General features: G+C 45.0%; 1 protein-coding gene across 3 annotated transcripts in view; it reads left to right on the top strand.

The window, feature by feature from the left end:
* The window catches only part of LOC146833087 (venom factor-like), a 777,614-nt gene that overhangs the window by 531,243 nt on the left and 231,020 nt on the right, over positions 1 to 15,351 (top strand). For 2 of the 3 annotated variants that reach the window (XM_085600724.1, XM_085600725.1), the window contains exon 23: positions 782 to 868. The exons of the other annotated variant lie outside the window; for it this stretch is intronic. In XM_085600724.1, the coding sequence (XP_085456850.1) occupies positions 782 to 868 (87 nt within the window). The remainder of the gene's footprint in view (positions 1 to 781; positions 869 to 15,351) is intronic. 3 annotated transcript variants of the gene reach the window in all.

Raw genomic sequence — 15,351 nt, 5'->3', positions numbered from 1 at the left:
AAAACGTGCACTCATCTCCTGAAAGCTCACTGATATTAAGGATTGTCTCAGGGAGACTGCAGTGTGCAGAGACAATCACTGATCTATGGCAAAACAATATGGCTGTGTTTGTTTGGAAAGATGTGCCTTTTCTGAAGACATGTTCTATGCTGTGCATGTCCTCAGGCCCTCAGGTAACAAGTTCACAGATCAGAAGTCAAAATGAAGGGAAATGGAACCATGTTTAGAAAAATGAAATTGCTCAATTGTATACAGAAAAATAATATGGGAATTAATTCAGGACAGAAACATAAATCTTGGTCTACTGAAATATTTGATATGTATTTAAGACATATTCTGTTTAATTCATTGACTGCATGAAATCCATCACCACACAAGAAGCTGCACCAAAGCAGGGTCGGTATGGCTTATGGGGAAATTAGCCAGTGTCCAATAGTCTGGCCTTATAAGTTTAAGTCAGGGTCGCTTTTTATTTGTTTATAGGCCTGGTTTATAATTTGCTGGGTTGGGTTTTACTGATGATTTCCCTGATATTAAAATAGACATTACCTGCATCAAGCTCAAAACCATGCAGTCTTCTGTGCTTCATAAAACACTTATACAGCATGCATTTACAAGTCCAAAACTGTCCTGATTTGCAAATATGGGCCACTTTTTAGCTATCTATTCACTGATGGGAGCCACTTTTATTCAGCTATCAGGGTCTACTTTATGTCTCAGTCCGACACTCAACAAATGGAGTCTCCATCATGAAACTCTTTCCTCCTGCTTTTGTCTTCAGGTGGTGTCCAGGAAGAGAAGATTGAGGCTGTTGAGTTGAATGATATTGTTCCAAAAAGTGAATATGAGACCGTGGTCAGAGTTCAAGGTAAGAAAGCCCATCACTAAAGCTGGGATGCAAACATCCGAGGAGAGAACAGAATTAAGGGAAAATTGTTCACTTAATTTCCACTTTTTGACAACTCTGCAGGGTCCCATAGCCCTACTGGAGGGAAGGCATAGGATGGATAGTTTGAGAGGAACACTTCCTCTGACTGCCTTGCAAGATGCTATAAGTCAGGATTTCAAGAAGAACCACAAATGTGGTCATGCCATGATGTGTTAGAGCAGTGGGTGCAAGAATGGGGTACAATAGACATAGGGCCAATCAATATATGGCTCATTCCTCCTCTCTTTCTGCGCTAGTGCACTAGTGACGGACAAGCACCAACGCAAGGACAGTTGTGCCATGGAGCATTACAGGCAGGATTGTTTGTGTGCAGGAAAGGACACCTTCCTGCAAAAATACAATTGTTAGAGGTATTTTCCTTTTTAGGTCAAGCCTTGATAGCGCTGCACAAGCAAAGCTACCCACACAGATTCATGTCACACAATAGAACTCCACACATTTTCAAACGACACCACATAATTAAACACTGAACCACATAATTCAAGTCAGCAATACAATTACACAGCAAACCCCATACTTCCAATTCTCACTACAAAATTTCATATCATGATACAATACAATACAATATTTTATTTGATTCAGACCTCAACTAAAATCAACAAATACATACACATGAACTCATCCTTATTAAAGTAGAGTCCCAAAACTTTTCAAATACATTATAAAAATAGAACAATAAAAATGTTTTAAAATCCACTTGTGCAACATTCTATTGAATAAAAATGTTACGATTATGTGCTCTACTTTAAAACAATTTCAAAAGCTTGAAAAGAATTTAAACTAGTTATGACAAACTAATTCATTGGCTGGAGAGTTACACAACATAATTAAGTCATGAGCTAGAGTCGCTTTATGCTTTAATTGGATAGGTTTTATAAATCGTCGTCGAGCCTCTACCATTCTCGGGTTTGGACAAATTAGTAAAACATGAAATAAATCTTGTTGTCCTCCTTTACACAATTCACATATGCCTTTATTGTTATTTATACCGTCGCAACTGGCTAGGTATGTTGCTAGTGGGAGTATTCCCATACGTAAAAGAAGAATACAACGTCTTACCCCATGTTCTAATTGAAATTGTAAATAGGGCACATGGGTTTTAAAATCGATGCCTTCAGCGAACGCTTTATACTGCTTTAGCTGAATGCAATATTCTTTGTCATTTTCGTAACTGATTCTAGGAGTAAGACGTTTTAAAAAGAGCTTCAAATGTGCTGGGGACCATTCCTGTAAAAGTGCTACAGTGCATTGAGAAACCTCAACAGCCTTTAACAGATTCCTATTAAAAGTATACCGAGATGCTTCCTCTCTGAAAGTCTCCAATTTTAAGAGATACCTTAAAGTGCCTGGTGCTGCGTGTAATAGATTATACGCCCACCTTATGATGTTAGAAATTATTCGAGCAAAGATTCCCGTTAGAGATAATTCCAGACAAAATACAACAGCATACCACGTAATTAAACCCCAATACAGACCACTCCACAGCACAAAATACTATTCCACTTAATTACACTTCATAACACACAATCCATCTCCACATAATTCCAATATACTCAGTACCACACAATTACTATCTACATATTTCCACTGCACACCATGCCACATTATTCCACTACAAAAGTCCACTCCACACAACACAATTCTACAACTAACAATTCCAATGCAACCCACATGATTTCACTCCACACCACATACATCCACTCCACCCCAAACACTCCACCCCAAAGCAAAACACATGGGTAAAAGACATTGGGGCATATTATCAAGCGGCAGCGATAATTATTGCTGGCCGCTCTTAGCGTGACATTTATTAGCGCCGGCTATCCCTGGAAATTATCGCCATGCTAGCACTGTATTAACAACACATAGCGCAATGGTGATAATTTTCCAGCGATAGCGGTGTTTTCTATGGAACATTGCTAGTTTTCCAGCGATGTTCCATGGAAAACGGTGATAACCTTGCTGATACGACCCTGTGGTCGTATCAGCATAATCCACCCCCAATGGGAAGTATAGCTAAGTCAGGATTCTAGCAGACGTTAGTTTTTGGCGAAAACCGCGGTTTTCGCCAAAAACTAAAGTCTGCTAAAATCCTGAGGGCCACCTTGTATATATTTATTCTTGCATTACTGGTCCAACATTGGTGTAACTAGGAGTCCACAAAGGAGTTCACAATCAGTGTCTGGGGCAGTGCAGCTGTTGCACCATTCCAGCGATACATGTGGAATATTTTATGAAGTTGATAAATGTTGTAAAACTACCCCAAACACAGAAGCAAACCTAGGTGAGTAGATTTATGTACTTCCCGTGAACCAGGCCAGAGAAAAAAAATATATATTGCAGAATGAATACTTTAAAATATTGACCATTCAATCAATCAATTCTTCTTTATTCAATTTAGAAAAAGATCATAAAAGCACACACAAAAAAATACAATAAATTATACATACAAACATTCTTTGCCACAGCATTACAAATCACATTATAGTACAATGAATAGTGCAGAGAAATCGCTACAATTCATGATCCAAGAATACAGCTAAAATGTATTTTTGTCTACTCTCCATTGATTTCTTACTTCGGACGGTCATCTTTAAAAAGCAACATACATTAAAACAGATTTTAGGACTATTTAACAATTGAAGATAAGTTAATGCCACCCTAAATTGTTGACAAGCAAACTTAGTTAATAAAGGTTTAAGATATGCCTGCCTCTAAACTTCACTTCCCAGGCTCCCCCGCACCGTACCGGATTTCCTTGCACCTGGAGGCGCTCAAAACCAAAACAAGAGCTCTCTGCTGCAGGGGACCCGCTCGTACTTACCGGGGTGAGATGCCTGGGCCAGCCTGCCTCTAAACTTCAATTCCCAGGCTCCCCCGCACCGCACCAGATTTCCTTGTGCCCGGAGGTGCTTAAAGCCAAAACGAGAGCTCCCGCTGCGTGGGACGTGCTCGTACTTACCGGGGTGATACGCCTGGGCCAGCCTGCCTCTAAACTCACTTCCCAGGCTCCCCTGCACCACTCTGGATTTCCTTGAGCCCGGTGGTGCTTAAAGCCAAAACAAGAGCTCCTGCTGTGCGAGATGCACCCGGGCAAAGCCCGGGCCAAGTGTGGGCTCATCCTTGCCCGTCATTGCCAGGAAGAGGCAAGGCAGGGCTACTCCTCTTTCGCCTGGCTGCTCGTAACCCACAGTTGGCCGGCAGCTGATATTTGGCGGTACAAAAGGGGGTGGTGATGGACGGAGCATCAGAACCAATCAAACACTCACACCCAGTCAACAGATCTGGGTTTGATCCATCACCGTTCTTTAGCCCACTCTGCCACCCCAGTTCAGACATGGCCATATGCAAATCAGTCTGACCCTGTGCCTCATGGGAACAGTCCAGCCCGAACTGCCAAGCCATGCCTTCCCTGGACCGGAAACAAGCTTCCTAGGACCGGTTTCTGGCATTTCAGCCGTCTTCAGCCAGGCTTGCTTGAGTCCAGTGGCAAAGTGAGCAAGGGACTCACGTCTGAGCATACCCTGCCAACTTATGGCAAACAAAGCGGTACAAAAGGGGGTGGTGATGGACGGAGCATCAGAACCAATCAAACACTCACACCCAGTCAACAGATCTGGGTTTGATCCATCACCGTTCTTTAGCCCACTCTGCCACCCCAGTTCAGACATGGCCATATGCAAATCAGTCTGACCCTGTGCCTCATGGGAACAGTCCAGCCCGAACTGCCAAGCCATGCCTTCCCTGGACCGGAAACAAGCTTCCTAGGACCGGTTTCTGGCATTTCAGCCGTCTTCAGCCAGGCTTGCTTGAGTCCAGTGGCAAAGTGAGCAAGGGACTCACGTCTGAGCATACCCTGCCAACTTATGGCAAACAAAGCGGTACAAAAGGGGGTGGTGATGGACGGAGCATCAGAACCAATCAAACACTCACACCCAGTCAACAGATCTGGGTTTGATCCATCACCGTTCTTTAGCCCACTCTGCCACCCCAGTTCAGACATGGCCATATGCAAATCAGTCTGACCCTGTGCCTCATGGGAACAGTCCAGCCCGAACTGCCAAGCCATGCCTTCCCTGGACCGGAAACAAGCTTCCTAGGACCGGTTTCTGGCATTTCAGCCGTCTTCAGCCAGGCTTGCTTGAGTCCAGTGGCAAAGTGAGCAAGGGACTCACGTCTGAGCATACCCTGCCAACTTATGGCAAACAAAGCGGTACAAAAGGGGGTGGTGATGGACGGAGCATCAGAACCAATCAAACACTCACACCCAGTCAACAGATCTGGGTTTGATCCATCACCGTTCTTTAGCCCACTCTGCCACCCCAGTTCAGACATGGCCGTCCTTCACCACCCCCTTTTGTACTGCTTTGTTCGCCATAAGTTGGCAGGGTATGCTCAGACGTGAGTCCCTTGCTCACTTTGCCACTGGATACAAGCAAGCCTGGCTGAAGACGGCTGAAATGCCAGAAACCGGTCCTAGGAAGCTTGTTTCCGGTCCAGGAAAGGCATGGCTTGGCAGTTCGGGCTGGACTGTTCCCATGAGGCACAGGGTCAGACTGATTTGCATATGGCCATGTCTGAACTGGGGTGGCAGAGTGGGCTAAAGAACGGTGATGGATCAAACCCAGATCTGTTGACTGGGTGTGAGTGTTTGATTGGTTCTGATGCTCCGTCCTTCACCACCCCCTTTTGTACGGCAGCTGATATTTGACATTTTATGATTTCACTTTCTATTCATGGCCCTGGACAAGGTCTAGAACTGTTTTTTGCTGTCTACAAATGAATTGGGGCTGTTTGTTGATCCACGTTTTACATTATTGTTACGAACTTCCTTACAAACGTTTGGTGCTCATTGTCTCGTATTGTTCGTTGGGACTTCCTCGTACTTCTATTTTCAGGGGCACGCTCCCACTCCCGACAAGTTAGCCTTCCCATTGTGGCAGCATTCTTTTTCTGTTCAAAAGTTGACGGTCGAGGGGGTGATGCTATTGATATACTGCCTGCTCTGCTTGTGCTGCCTGTAGAGCAAATCTCCTTGTTATGTTTTAATCCCCCAACACCTAGCAACAGCCCACTGATTGTGCAACTTTGTAGATTACTCGTTGAGCTATGTGTCCACACCACCAATTTCCTGTTTGATATTTTGTTATACATTTCTGGAAAGGTGATAGGTTGTAGCTAGTGACCATCCTGTGCGGCCCACGTCCAGTGAGGTTTGAGTATTGAGTGATGGGGAAGAGCAAAACAATGGTGGGCTCTGGCAGTGAACAACCAGGGAAAGGGAAAAAGCTTTAAAAATCATTGAAGCACCCAGGTAGCAACTGTGTATTTGATCACATTGATTGCTTGATCAGCAAGTGTGAAGTTGTGCTAGCAACTGAAGCAGCAAGCTCTACATGTGCCTCCCTGGCCAATCCTCCCCTAGAAATACTAGCCCCAGTCACTTACCTGCTATTCCAGCTATGTTCAAGAAATAATTATCAAAGGGGTCCCCCACCCACAATTTGGAGGCACCATCCCACATTGCGAGGGTTTATTCTCCCCTAACTAATTCCCATGATACTACTAGTGATATTGAGCCTCAGCCTGACCCAATTATCCCATGTGCAAACTGGTTTACTCCACTACTGTACCTGATGATCCCAATGAAGACATCGACTAGCAGTCCATCAAGATCAATCAAGTGACCACTCTAGCACCAAATTCTGATCCTCATAACACGCATCAACTTATCATTATGCTCGGGCAGAAATTGGGACTTTGAGATCTATGGTCGAGGGCCTCACCACTCTGGATGTGGATGACCCTGATTTCTTTCATTGCTTGCATACCCAAATCCTGCAACTTGACGTGAACTACGTTGCTATGGGGGGTGATTTTAATCTTTTGATAGATCCCACGCGAGACAGCACCTCTGTAACTCCAAACACGAAGCCTGTGTGTGTTGCGCTTTGGCCACGTTTGGTCTTATCGATGTTTAGTGTAGCTGTAGACCCCGGGAATTGGCATACACACACTATTCTGCCCAGCACGATACCTGGACGAGACTTGACCTCTGGTTGGTGACCCCAAATTTGGCTGCTTGGTATAGCGACACCCTGCTCCTCCCTAGGACTCTCTCCGACCACTCCCCCATTACACTCTCGCTTAAGGTCCCTAGACCAAAAGGGTTTGCCAACGGCAATGGTGATTTCCTAGCCAAGGCTTGAAAGACAAACTTTTTCGCTCAGATCTACACGATGCCATAGTAGAATACTTTGACATCAATAACGGTTCAGTACAATCCTGGGCTACCCTCTGGGAGGCTTCTAAGGCATATGCGCGTGGAGTTTGCATTTCTAAGCATCCTGGGGTGTTGCGTAATTTGTGGCGTACTCTCTCCGAAGTCGAGAAGCGGCTCACGGGGCTGGGTCAGGAGCAACAGGCGAGCACTAGTCTACCTCATCAGGATCATCGGCTGTCGCTTTTACATGAGTTCAAGGAGACGGCGGAGCGCGAGGCGCGCTTCCTTGGCAAATATGCCATAGCACGTAGATATGGGAGGGAGACAGACTGGTCCGTACGTTGGCCTGTATGTTGTGTCCCTCGGTGGGAAACTCTTACATTGCAAGTTTGCAAACCTCACAAGGGACATCCTTCGGGTACCCCTGCGATCCAGAACGAGTTCTTCAACTAATATACACAACTATACACTACGCGTGTGGCTCATGCACGGGCTGATTGAGATGCTTATTTGGCAGAGGTGGCTCTTGTCAGGCTGGAAAAACACATGCAGCAATTCTTGGTGGAGCCGTTTTCCTCTGAAGATTTAAGCAGTGCTATTGACACCATGAATGGTTCGACTGCTCAGGGTCTGGATGGATTCACATGCTTCTACAAGGCCTATAAAGATGTCTTAGCTCCTTACCTCATAGAGGCATATCATGAGGCGCTTGAAAGGCGAGAACTTCCCCCACTATGCGTGAAGCGGTGATCGTTCTCCTACCCAAGGACCCGCTTCCATGTGGCTCATACAGGCCACTGTCACTCCTAAGCTTGGATTATAAAATCCTTGCTAAAATGATAGCGATGCAGCTTCCATTATTGTTAGACCGCATTATATCTCCAGTACAGTCGAGTTTTGTACCTCGTAGGTCTACAGCCCTTAATCTCCGTACCCTCTTCACCACTATCAATAGAATGGATCCCGGACTCCCAGTCACTGCAGTGATATTAGATACGGAAAAGGCCTTCGATTCCCTCGAATGGTCTGTTTTCCTGGTAGTAATGAGGAAATTTGGGGATGCCGAAAGGGTGTATCGAGCTTGTCTCTTTAGTATACTCCTCCCCACGGCCAGGCTGAGACTTAATGGGACCCTGTCCTCTCAATTCAAGCTATCTCGGGGCACAAGGCAGGGTTGCCCGTTTTCGCCGCTGCTGTTTATTCTAGCCATGGACCCACTGGTTCGACAGTTTCAAGAGCGGCACCTGCATAGGGGCCTACAGTTTACGACTGGTCCTCTTCTTGTTTCCCGATATGCGGATGATGTTATACTCTATGTCCGTCACCCCCAAGACAATCTAGAGCTGCTCATACAAGAAATTATTAGGTTTGGCGAATATTCGGGTCTAGGCATAAATTGGGGCAAATCGGAAATATTTCCGCTCCCAACCAGTAAAACAAGGTGGGAGTGTGAATTCTCGTTGCAATGGTGTGCCAAAACAACCAGATATTTGGGGATTCAAATACATATTGAGGCTGCACAAGTGGTGCTGCTTAATTATGGTCCGGCCATGCACACCCTGGAACAACAGGTGGAGCGTTGGATTAAGCTTCCCCTCTCACTAGCGGGGAGGGTGGGTATTATAAAAATGGTTGTTCTCCCCAAATTCTTATATTTGTTTCAAAACATACCCATTCCCTTACCAAATAGGTTTTTCTGCACACTCCTTACACACCTTATCCGGTTGGTTTGGGGAGGGAAGAGAGCCAGAGTCAGCTGGGCCACTTTGACACTACCATACAGGAGAGGGGGGTTTGGGGTTCAGAATTTTCAGATTTAGTACTTAGCTGCGCAGTGTAGTTATGCGCACTCTTGGTACCATCCTGATGCACAAGTTCCATATTTAAAGGTAGAAGCTGACCTGGTAAGCCCGGCTCCACTTAAGACTATCCTACCCAAAGGGTTTCCTAGAGATCCCAATGACATCCAAACAGTGTCCACCACTAGTTGGGCATGGAGGAAGCTCACACAGATTACTGGTAGCCACAAAGTATACTCTTCAGCGCTCCCCCTGCTTACCAATCCCTTGTTGCCTGCCACAGAGGAGAAGCTGTTACAGCGCACTTTGGTTAAATATTTACTAGACATGTGTGGTGAGTTATTCCCTAACGGGCACATTTTTTATTGCTCAGAAGATGCTAGATTTAGTGAAGCCTAATTTATGGACCGTTTTATTCTTAATAGGCACCGTTGTTTACTTCTGTCCAGACTACCGGAGTTCCTTCTGGGGCTGAAGTCATTCACACTTTTGACGTTGATAATCACTGATGCTGGGGGGGAGCATTTAATTACCAAGTTGTATAGAGCCTGCATGCAACTAGTACCCACCAGGGACACCAGAATTCGTGAAGTTTGGGAACGAGACTTAGGGCATCCCAGAGAAGATTCCCATTGGTCCTTCTGCTGTACTCAAATGAAGGAAGTCTCTCGAAATAGTCAACACAAGTTGATTTGTTTCAAATTTTTGTGGAGAGCATATATGCCCCCCGCCAAACTTCATTCAGTTGACCCTTCCAGGTCGCATAATTATCCCAAATGCAAGGCACAGTATGCTGACTTTGTCCACATGACCTGGAATTGTGAAAAGATCAGGGAATTTTGGAGATCAGTATATTTAATCCTTGCTAGGATGACACACTTGGACCTCTTCCCAACTCCAGAAGTGGCCCTCCTAGGCTATGTCTGGAACATTCCCAAGGCATTGCACTGCTACACTTCTATTGCACTTAATATTGGCTAAAAGAGAGATTGCATTGGGAGATAAATTTGGAGTTTGCTCAAGACAGCGGAGTTACTATCTGAATTCTGGTAAACTGTAGATGATGGAAAACTGTTAAATAAAGGGAATAAAAATAAGCTATCCTTGGCTCAGACCCCCCGCCAACAGCTAAAGTTCATATCATGGAATGTGGCTGGGTTGAGTAGCAAATTGTCACTCCCTCACTGGAACGATTTAATTGAAGGATATGACATTTGCATCATCATCATCATCATAGTCTTTATTCGAATTTTTAAAAATTCATAGAAGACACAAACATATACAAAACACACAATTATCAATAATCTAATCCTTGTAAAATAGATAAAATCATCCATTAAATATCTAAAAATTCCATTTAAGACAGAAAATCAAACATATCGACCAACTAAAAATAGTTTAAGACAAGAATTAAACATAGCAAAAGACTAAAGATGGAAACATTTTAAAAATACAATTCAGAGTAATACTTCTATTCATAGAAGGGGATTTACTGCCAACAACCCATAAGACCCTACGGGGGTGCTCCCGCGGATTCCCTGAGAGCCCTATGCCTTAAAGACCAAGCCCATCCCAGGTATTTTGCTAAGGCGATTGAAAGTACTGGAAGAGTACTTGTGCACAGAAGTCTTAGAGCAACAACAGAACTCCTTGTGGCCAAGGTTTTACACAAAGGAGACAGCCATCTCCTTCTAGGGTTGGCGTATACAGGGCAGACAAACAGAAAATAGGCGATTGTTTCCTCATGGAGGCCACAAACGGGACAGGTCCCTACACTTACTCCAGACCACCCCTTAGTTAGAGCCCTGAGTGGAAGCGAGCCTGCTCTTAATTGGAAGTAAAGTTTCCTATCTCTGGGTTGGGTGATCAAATCCCAGTAAGGTTCAAGAACTGGGGAAACCTTCGCCTCCAAAAAATGGCTAGTCATTGTAGGTGAGGCAGAATCACTCCAGACCCGGTGATTTACCCGTTCCCAGTATAGCATTTTCAGGCATCTCTTTGAAGGGAACCCGGTAGCCACCAGATCACTCCATAGCCCCTCCATGCCCAGGTCTATCATAGTTTCCCAGAGGTTCCTCAGCCACCCAATCTTATGGAACGCATCGGCCTGTATTACATCCATAAGGCCCATAGCATATGAGTGAAAGCTCTGGAGTGGTCCAGAGTCTCCTCCAGTAAAGGACCAGGCGAAGTTTGGCTATGTCCTTAATTGCCTTCCTACCTAAATCGTACCGTAATGGGACCAAGGGCGTGCTCTGCGGGAGGCCGACTATGTTACGGTAAAATTTATTTTCAACGGCTGCTAAAGATGACAATGCGTCGAAACCCCATAACTCAGCCCCATACAACACTGAGCTTAGAGCCTTGGCCTCATATACTTGGAGCAATGGTTTAATAGGCCTGGTGTAAGATTTTTTGTGTTCACTAATCAGGGTTCCGGTTATCTGCCTGAATTTCAGTGTGGACATTTCCAGGTGTCTATTCCACTTGTTATCATGTGTCACGTGCATGCCCAAATAGACAAAGTTTTTTACTTCCTCAAGTTTCTGCCCGCTCATAAAAAACTTTCCTGCTCTATAACTTGGGTGAGGATTAAACGCCATAAGTTTAGTCTTGGTCACATTCACCTCTAGGCCATAACTTCTTCAAGAATCTTCAAAAACTAACAATGCCCTTTGCATGCCACTCGGAGTTTTGGATACAATAAGAGTATCGTCAGCAAACATCAATATCGGAGTGCTCACTCCAGCCAACTTGGGAGCATCAGTGTTGACTCGTGTCATGTGGTCGACTATTCCATTGATGTACACATGACATTTGCATTTTCCGGGAGACTCGGAGCCTGGTTCTCTTATTTAAATCAGGCTTTACAAGTTTCTGTTTACCAGCAACTACAACTGGGAGAGGGCGCCCAGCAGGGGGTTTGATCATCTGGGTGAACATAGCCTTAGGATGCCAAATCACCCACCACTCTAGCCCGGATATCCTGTGGGCTAGCATTAATGGCCCTGGGGGGGGGGGGACTCCATTGACCTATTCAACGTTTATGCGAGGGGGACTAAAGAGGGCAGACCTTCTCCCACCATCACTCTATTGGAAGAGAGCCTACCTTGTTGCTCACCACATTCTAGAGTAATGGTAGCAGGTGATTTTAATAGTACCTTTGAGCCACTCGATAACGAAGATCTGCTAGGTACTGATGATGATGACATCAAATGGGCTGTTCCACCTTTAAATTTACCCCCTGTTAAAAGATGGACACAGACGGCGCTACAACTTAATGCCCTTAATGTAGAGTTTGGCCTGAGGGCGGTAAATGGCAGAACTCCCTCCAATAGGCAGGGTGCGAACACATACAATAGAGTCAGTTGCCAGTCTCGCATCGACTACGCCCTTCTCGATGTGAGGCTTTGGGAAAACCTGATTGACATAAGCGTTGGTACCACTGCAGAGAATGATCACAATCCTCTCTGCTTATGTATGAATTATTTGTGGGAAACCCCCACTCACCCGAATAACAACTCACCTCTGATCCACACCAGGGAGGTTGTCCCTTGAACAAAAATAGATCTCTAAAATGGCGAAAGGTGGCCCTGCAAGAAAGTAAGATCCTAGGCATACAGCACGATCTGGCAGTAGGTACTCTTGAGCTACAGTCCATGGCCGCTGGCAAAAGCGGGTTAGTAAATGCTACTCTGGTCCATTCCCGTATGTTTGACCAACTTTGTGCTTATTTTTTAGCCCCTGGGTCCGGCATCAAGAGTATTATGCCGGCAAATAGGGTTCATTCATTGTACACCAAAGATTGCAGACATAAACGATCCCTTCTAATCGCAGCTATTAAAGAAAAGAACTTCCCCCTGATTAAAATTGTCAGTAAGTGCTATAAGGCTGCCGTGTGCTCAGCAAAACTAGCATGGGACAATTCGCATTGGCTGCAGCTCAAGGAAGCAAGCGCAGCGAAGGACTCTAATTACTTCTGGGCCATAGTCTCCTGGGGCAGTAAAGCAAGAGCACACTCGCCACCTAATCATATTACTGGTCGGGAATGGTACGACCACTTCCGGAAGCTTTATTCAGTTTCTGAGGATAAGCCCTCAGCGGAGATGGTCAAGCCTCAGGGGCATTACTCGGAAGATGAACTCTTTATCCTGGGAGAAATAGAGGCTCCAATAGGCAGGATAGTGCCATCTAAAGCGGCAGGAGCAGACGGAATTCCAGGTGACATATTCCTAGATGACACCTCGAGCTGGGTTAGCTATATTCTTCTCTTGGTACATGCAATTTCTGAAGCTGCCCCAGTCCCTGGATCCTGGAAAGGTGCAGAAGTGGTGCCAATCTATAAAAGAGGCACCAGAGATGATCCATCAAATTACAGGCCCATAAGCCTGATCGCTGCCCTGAAGAAGGTCTTTTGCAGAGTCCTCCTGCAAAGGATTCAGTCGTGGGCAGACGACTATGCCATATTATCACAATATCAGGCAGGCTTTAGGGCTAGGACAGGAACCATTGACCAGGCATTCCAGCTCCTACTTATTTACTGCAAGGTGGTGGTGATTGGCAAAGGCAGTCTTTACCTAGCTTTCATCATCACCATCATCATCAAGATAGCTTTATTAGACTAAGAAAGTCATAAAAGCACATACAGATAAAAACAAATAGATTAAAAATAGCTCCAGCCTACAAAAGTTAAGATCAAAGTTACAATCTAAGTTAATACATTTGTGCAAAAAAGCAAGTAGAGCCATCTTTTCAAGAATTACAAATTAAAACAAGGCTAAAAAATGACACATTGATTGAAATCGATCTCATACACCCGGTTGAGCTTAAATGAGCACCACTTAGCCTAGTTTACCCCCATATTTGTGTTGGATAATAAGTGGTTTCAATGAGGAGAATTGCTAGCCTTAGCTAATTTAGAGCGAATTTGCCACATCCACCTCAAAAACTTGGCCACAGGGATTGCATGCCTGGGAGAAGAGTCAGAGCGTAGAATTCGTAAGGCTTCTTTGTATAATTGTGTGCTCAGATTCTAACAGAACTGGGCCAGACAAACTTTCTGCAGCCTCGCATAAGTAGGGAAGGCAAAGAGCACATGGGAATATGGTTCTACTTGTTTGACGCAGACAGGGCATTTGTTATCCCTGTTGCGAAGCAATTTGGATGAGAAAGACTTCAACGGCACAGTGCCAGATCTAAATTGGAAGTAAAGTTTCCGATCCAGAGTCTTTGTGATTTTATCCCAACATGACTCTTGGCTCGGGTATGGTTTAATTTGAAGGAACAGCCCCGTGAGTGTGGAAGGGTCGTGATATCTGAATTCTTCTTGTGCAACCATTTCTCAGTAAATCTCTTTGAGAATGTTTTTCGAAGGGAATGTCGAAGTGAAGGGGAGATCCCACAAGTGTAATAGACCCATTTTATAAAGCGTGTCTTTCAGGTCTCAGAGCCAACTAATTTTATTAAATTGATCAGTATTAATAACATTCCTTAAGCCCGCAGTGTATACTTACAGTTCCTGCGTGACCCATAGTCATTGCCAGTAAAGAATCGGAGGTAGCCAAGCATGGTCCTTTAGAGCTTTATTACCCAGATCATTCCTTAGGGGGAGGGTGGGTGTGCTCTGTGGGAGGCTAGTGATTACCCGTAAGAATGCGTTCTCTGCTAGTGTGAGCTGGTTCAGGTTTTCTAGGCCCCACAGCTCAGCCCCATAGAGGGCTGAGCTCACCACTTTGCTATTATAAATTTGAAGAGCCGGGCTAATGGGTTTCGTCAGAGAGGTCTTAACTTCCTTTCTAAGAGTGCCGGCTAACTGTCGGCACTTTAGTGCCATGACTTCAATGTGAGGCTTCCACCTCATGTCCTTATGAAGTTAGATGCCCAGATAGACAAACGTGTCCATCTGCTCCAGGGGGGAGCAAATCCATCATTATTTCCCCCCTGAAAGATCGATGCTGGTTAAATGCCATGAGCTTTGTCTTTGCGGCGTTGATTTTAAGGCCTCTCAAAAGACAAAACTCTTTGTAGCAGTTGAGGGCACGCTACAATCCACTAGGTGTTTTGGAGATTAGCAGTGTTTCATCTGCAAACATGGGGATGGGAATTTGCCTTCCAGCTAAAACAGGGGCATCAGTGTGAATGGCACCAATGAAATCTGCAACACCATTTATAAATAGAGAGAATAGAATCAGTGCTAGCACGCATGCCTAACGAACTCCCTTGCACACAGGGAAAGGATCAGTCTTATTTCCTGCTGCCCCCCACCATATTTCTGTAAAATTGTCCTCATGAAGACTGACAATTAGGGGAAGCAGATCTAAAGCAGCCCCATCTCCCTCAGGACCTCCCACAATTTGTTCCTAGATACCACATCAAAGGCG

The sequence above is a fragment of the Triturus cristatus genome, chromosome 4_2 (genome assembly GCF_964204655.1).
Source record: "Triturus cristatus chromosome 4_2, aTriCri1.1, whole genome shotgun sequence".
Taxonomy (NCBI): domain Eukaryota; kingdom Metazoa; phylum Chordata; class Amphibia; order Caudata; family Salamandridae; genus Triturus; species Triturus cristatus.
The sequence above is the reverse complement of the archived record's forward strand: the minus strand, read 5'-3'. Positions and strand labels throughout refer to the sequence as shown.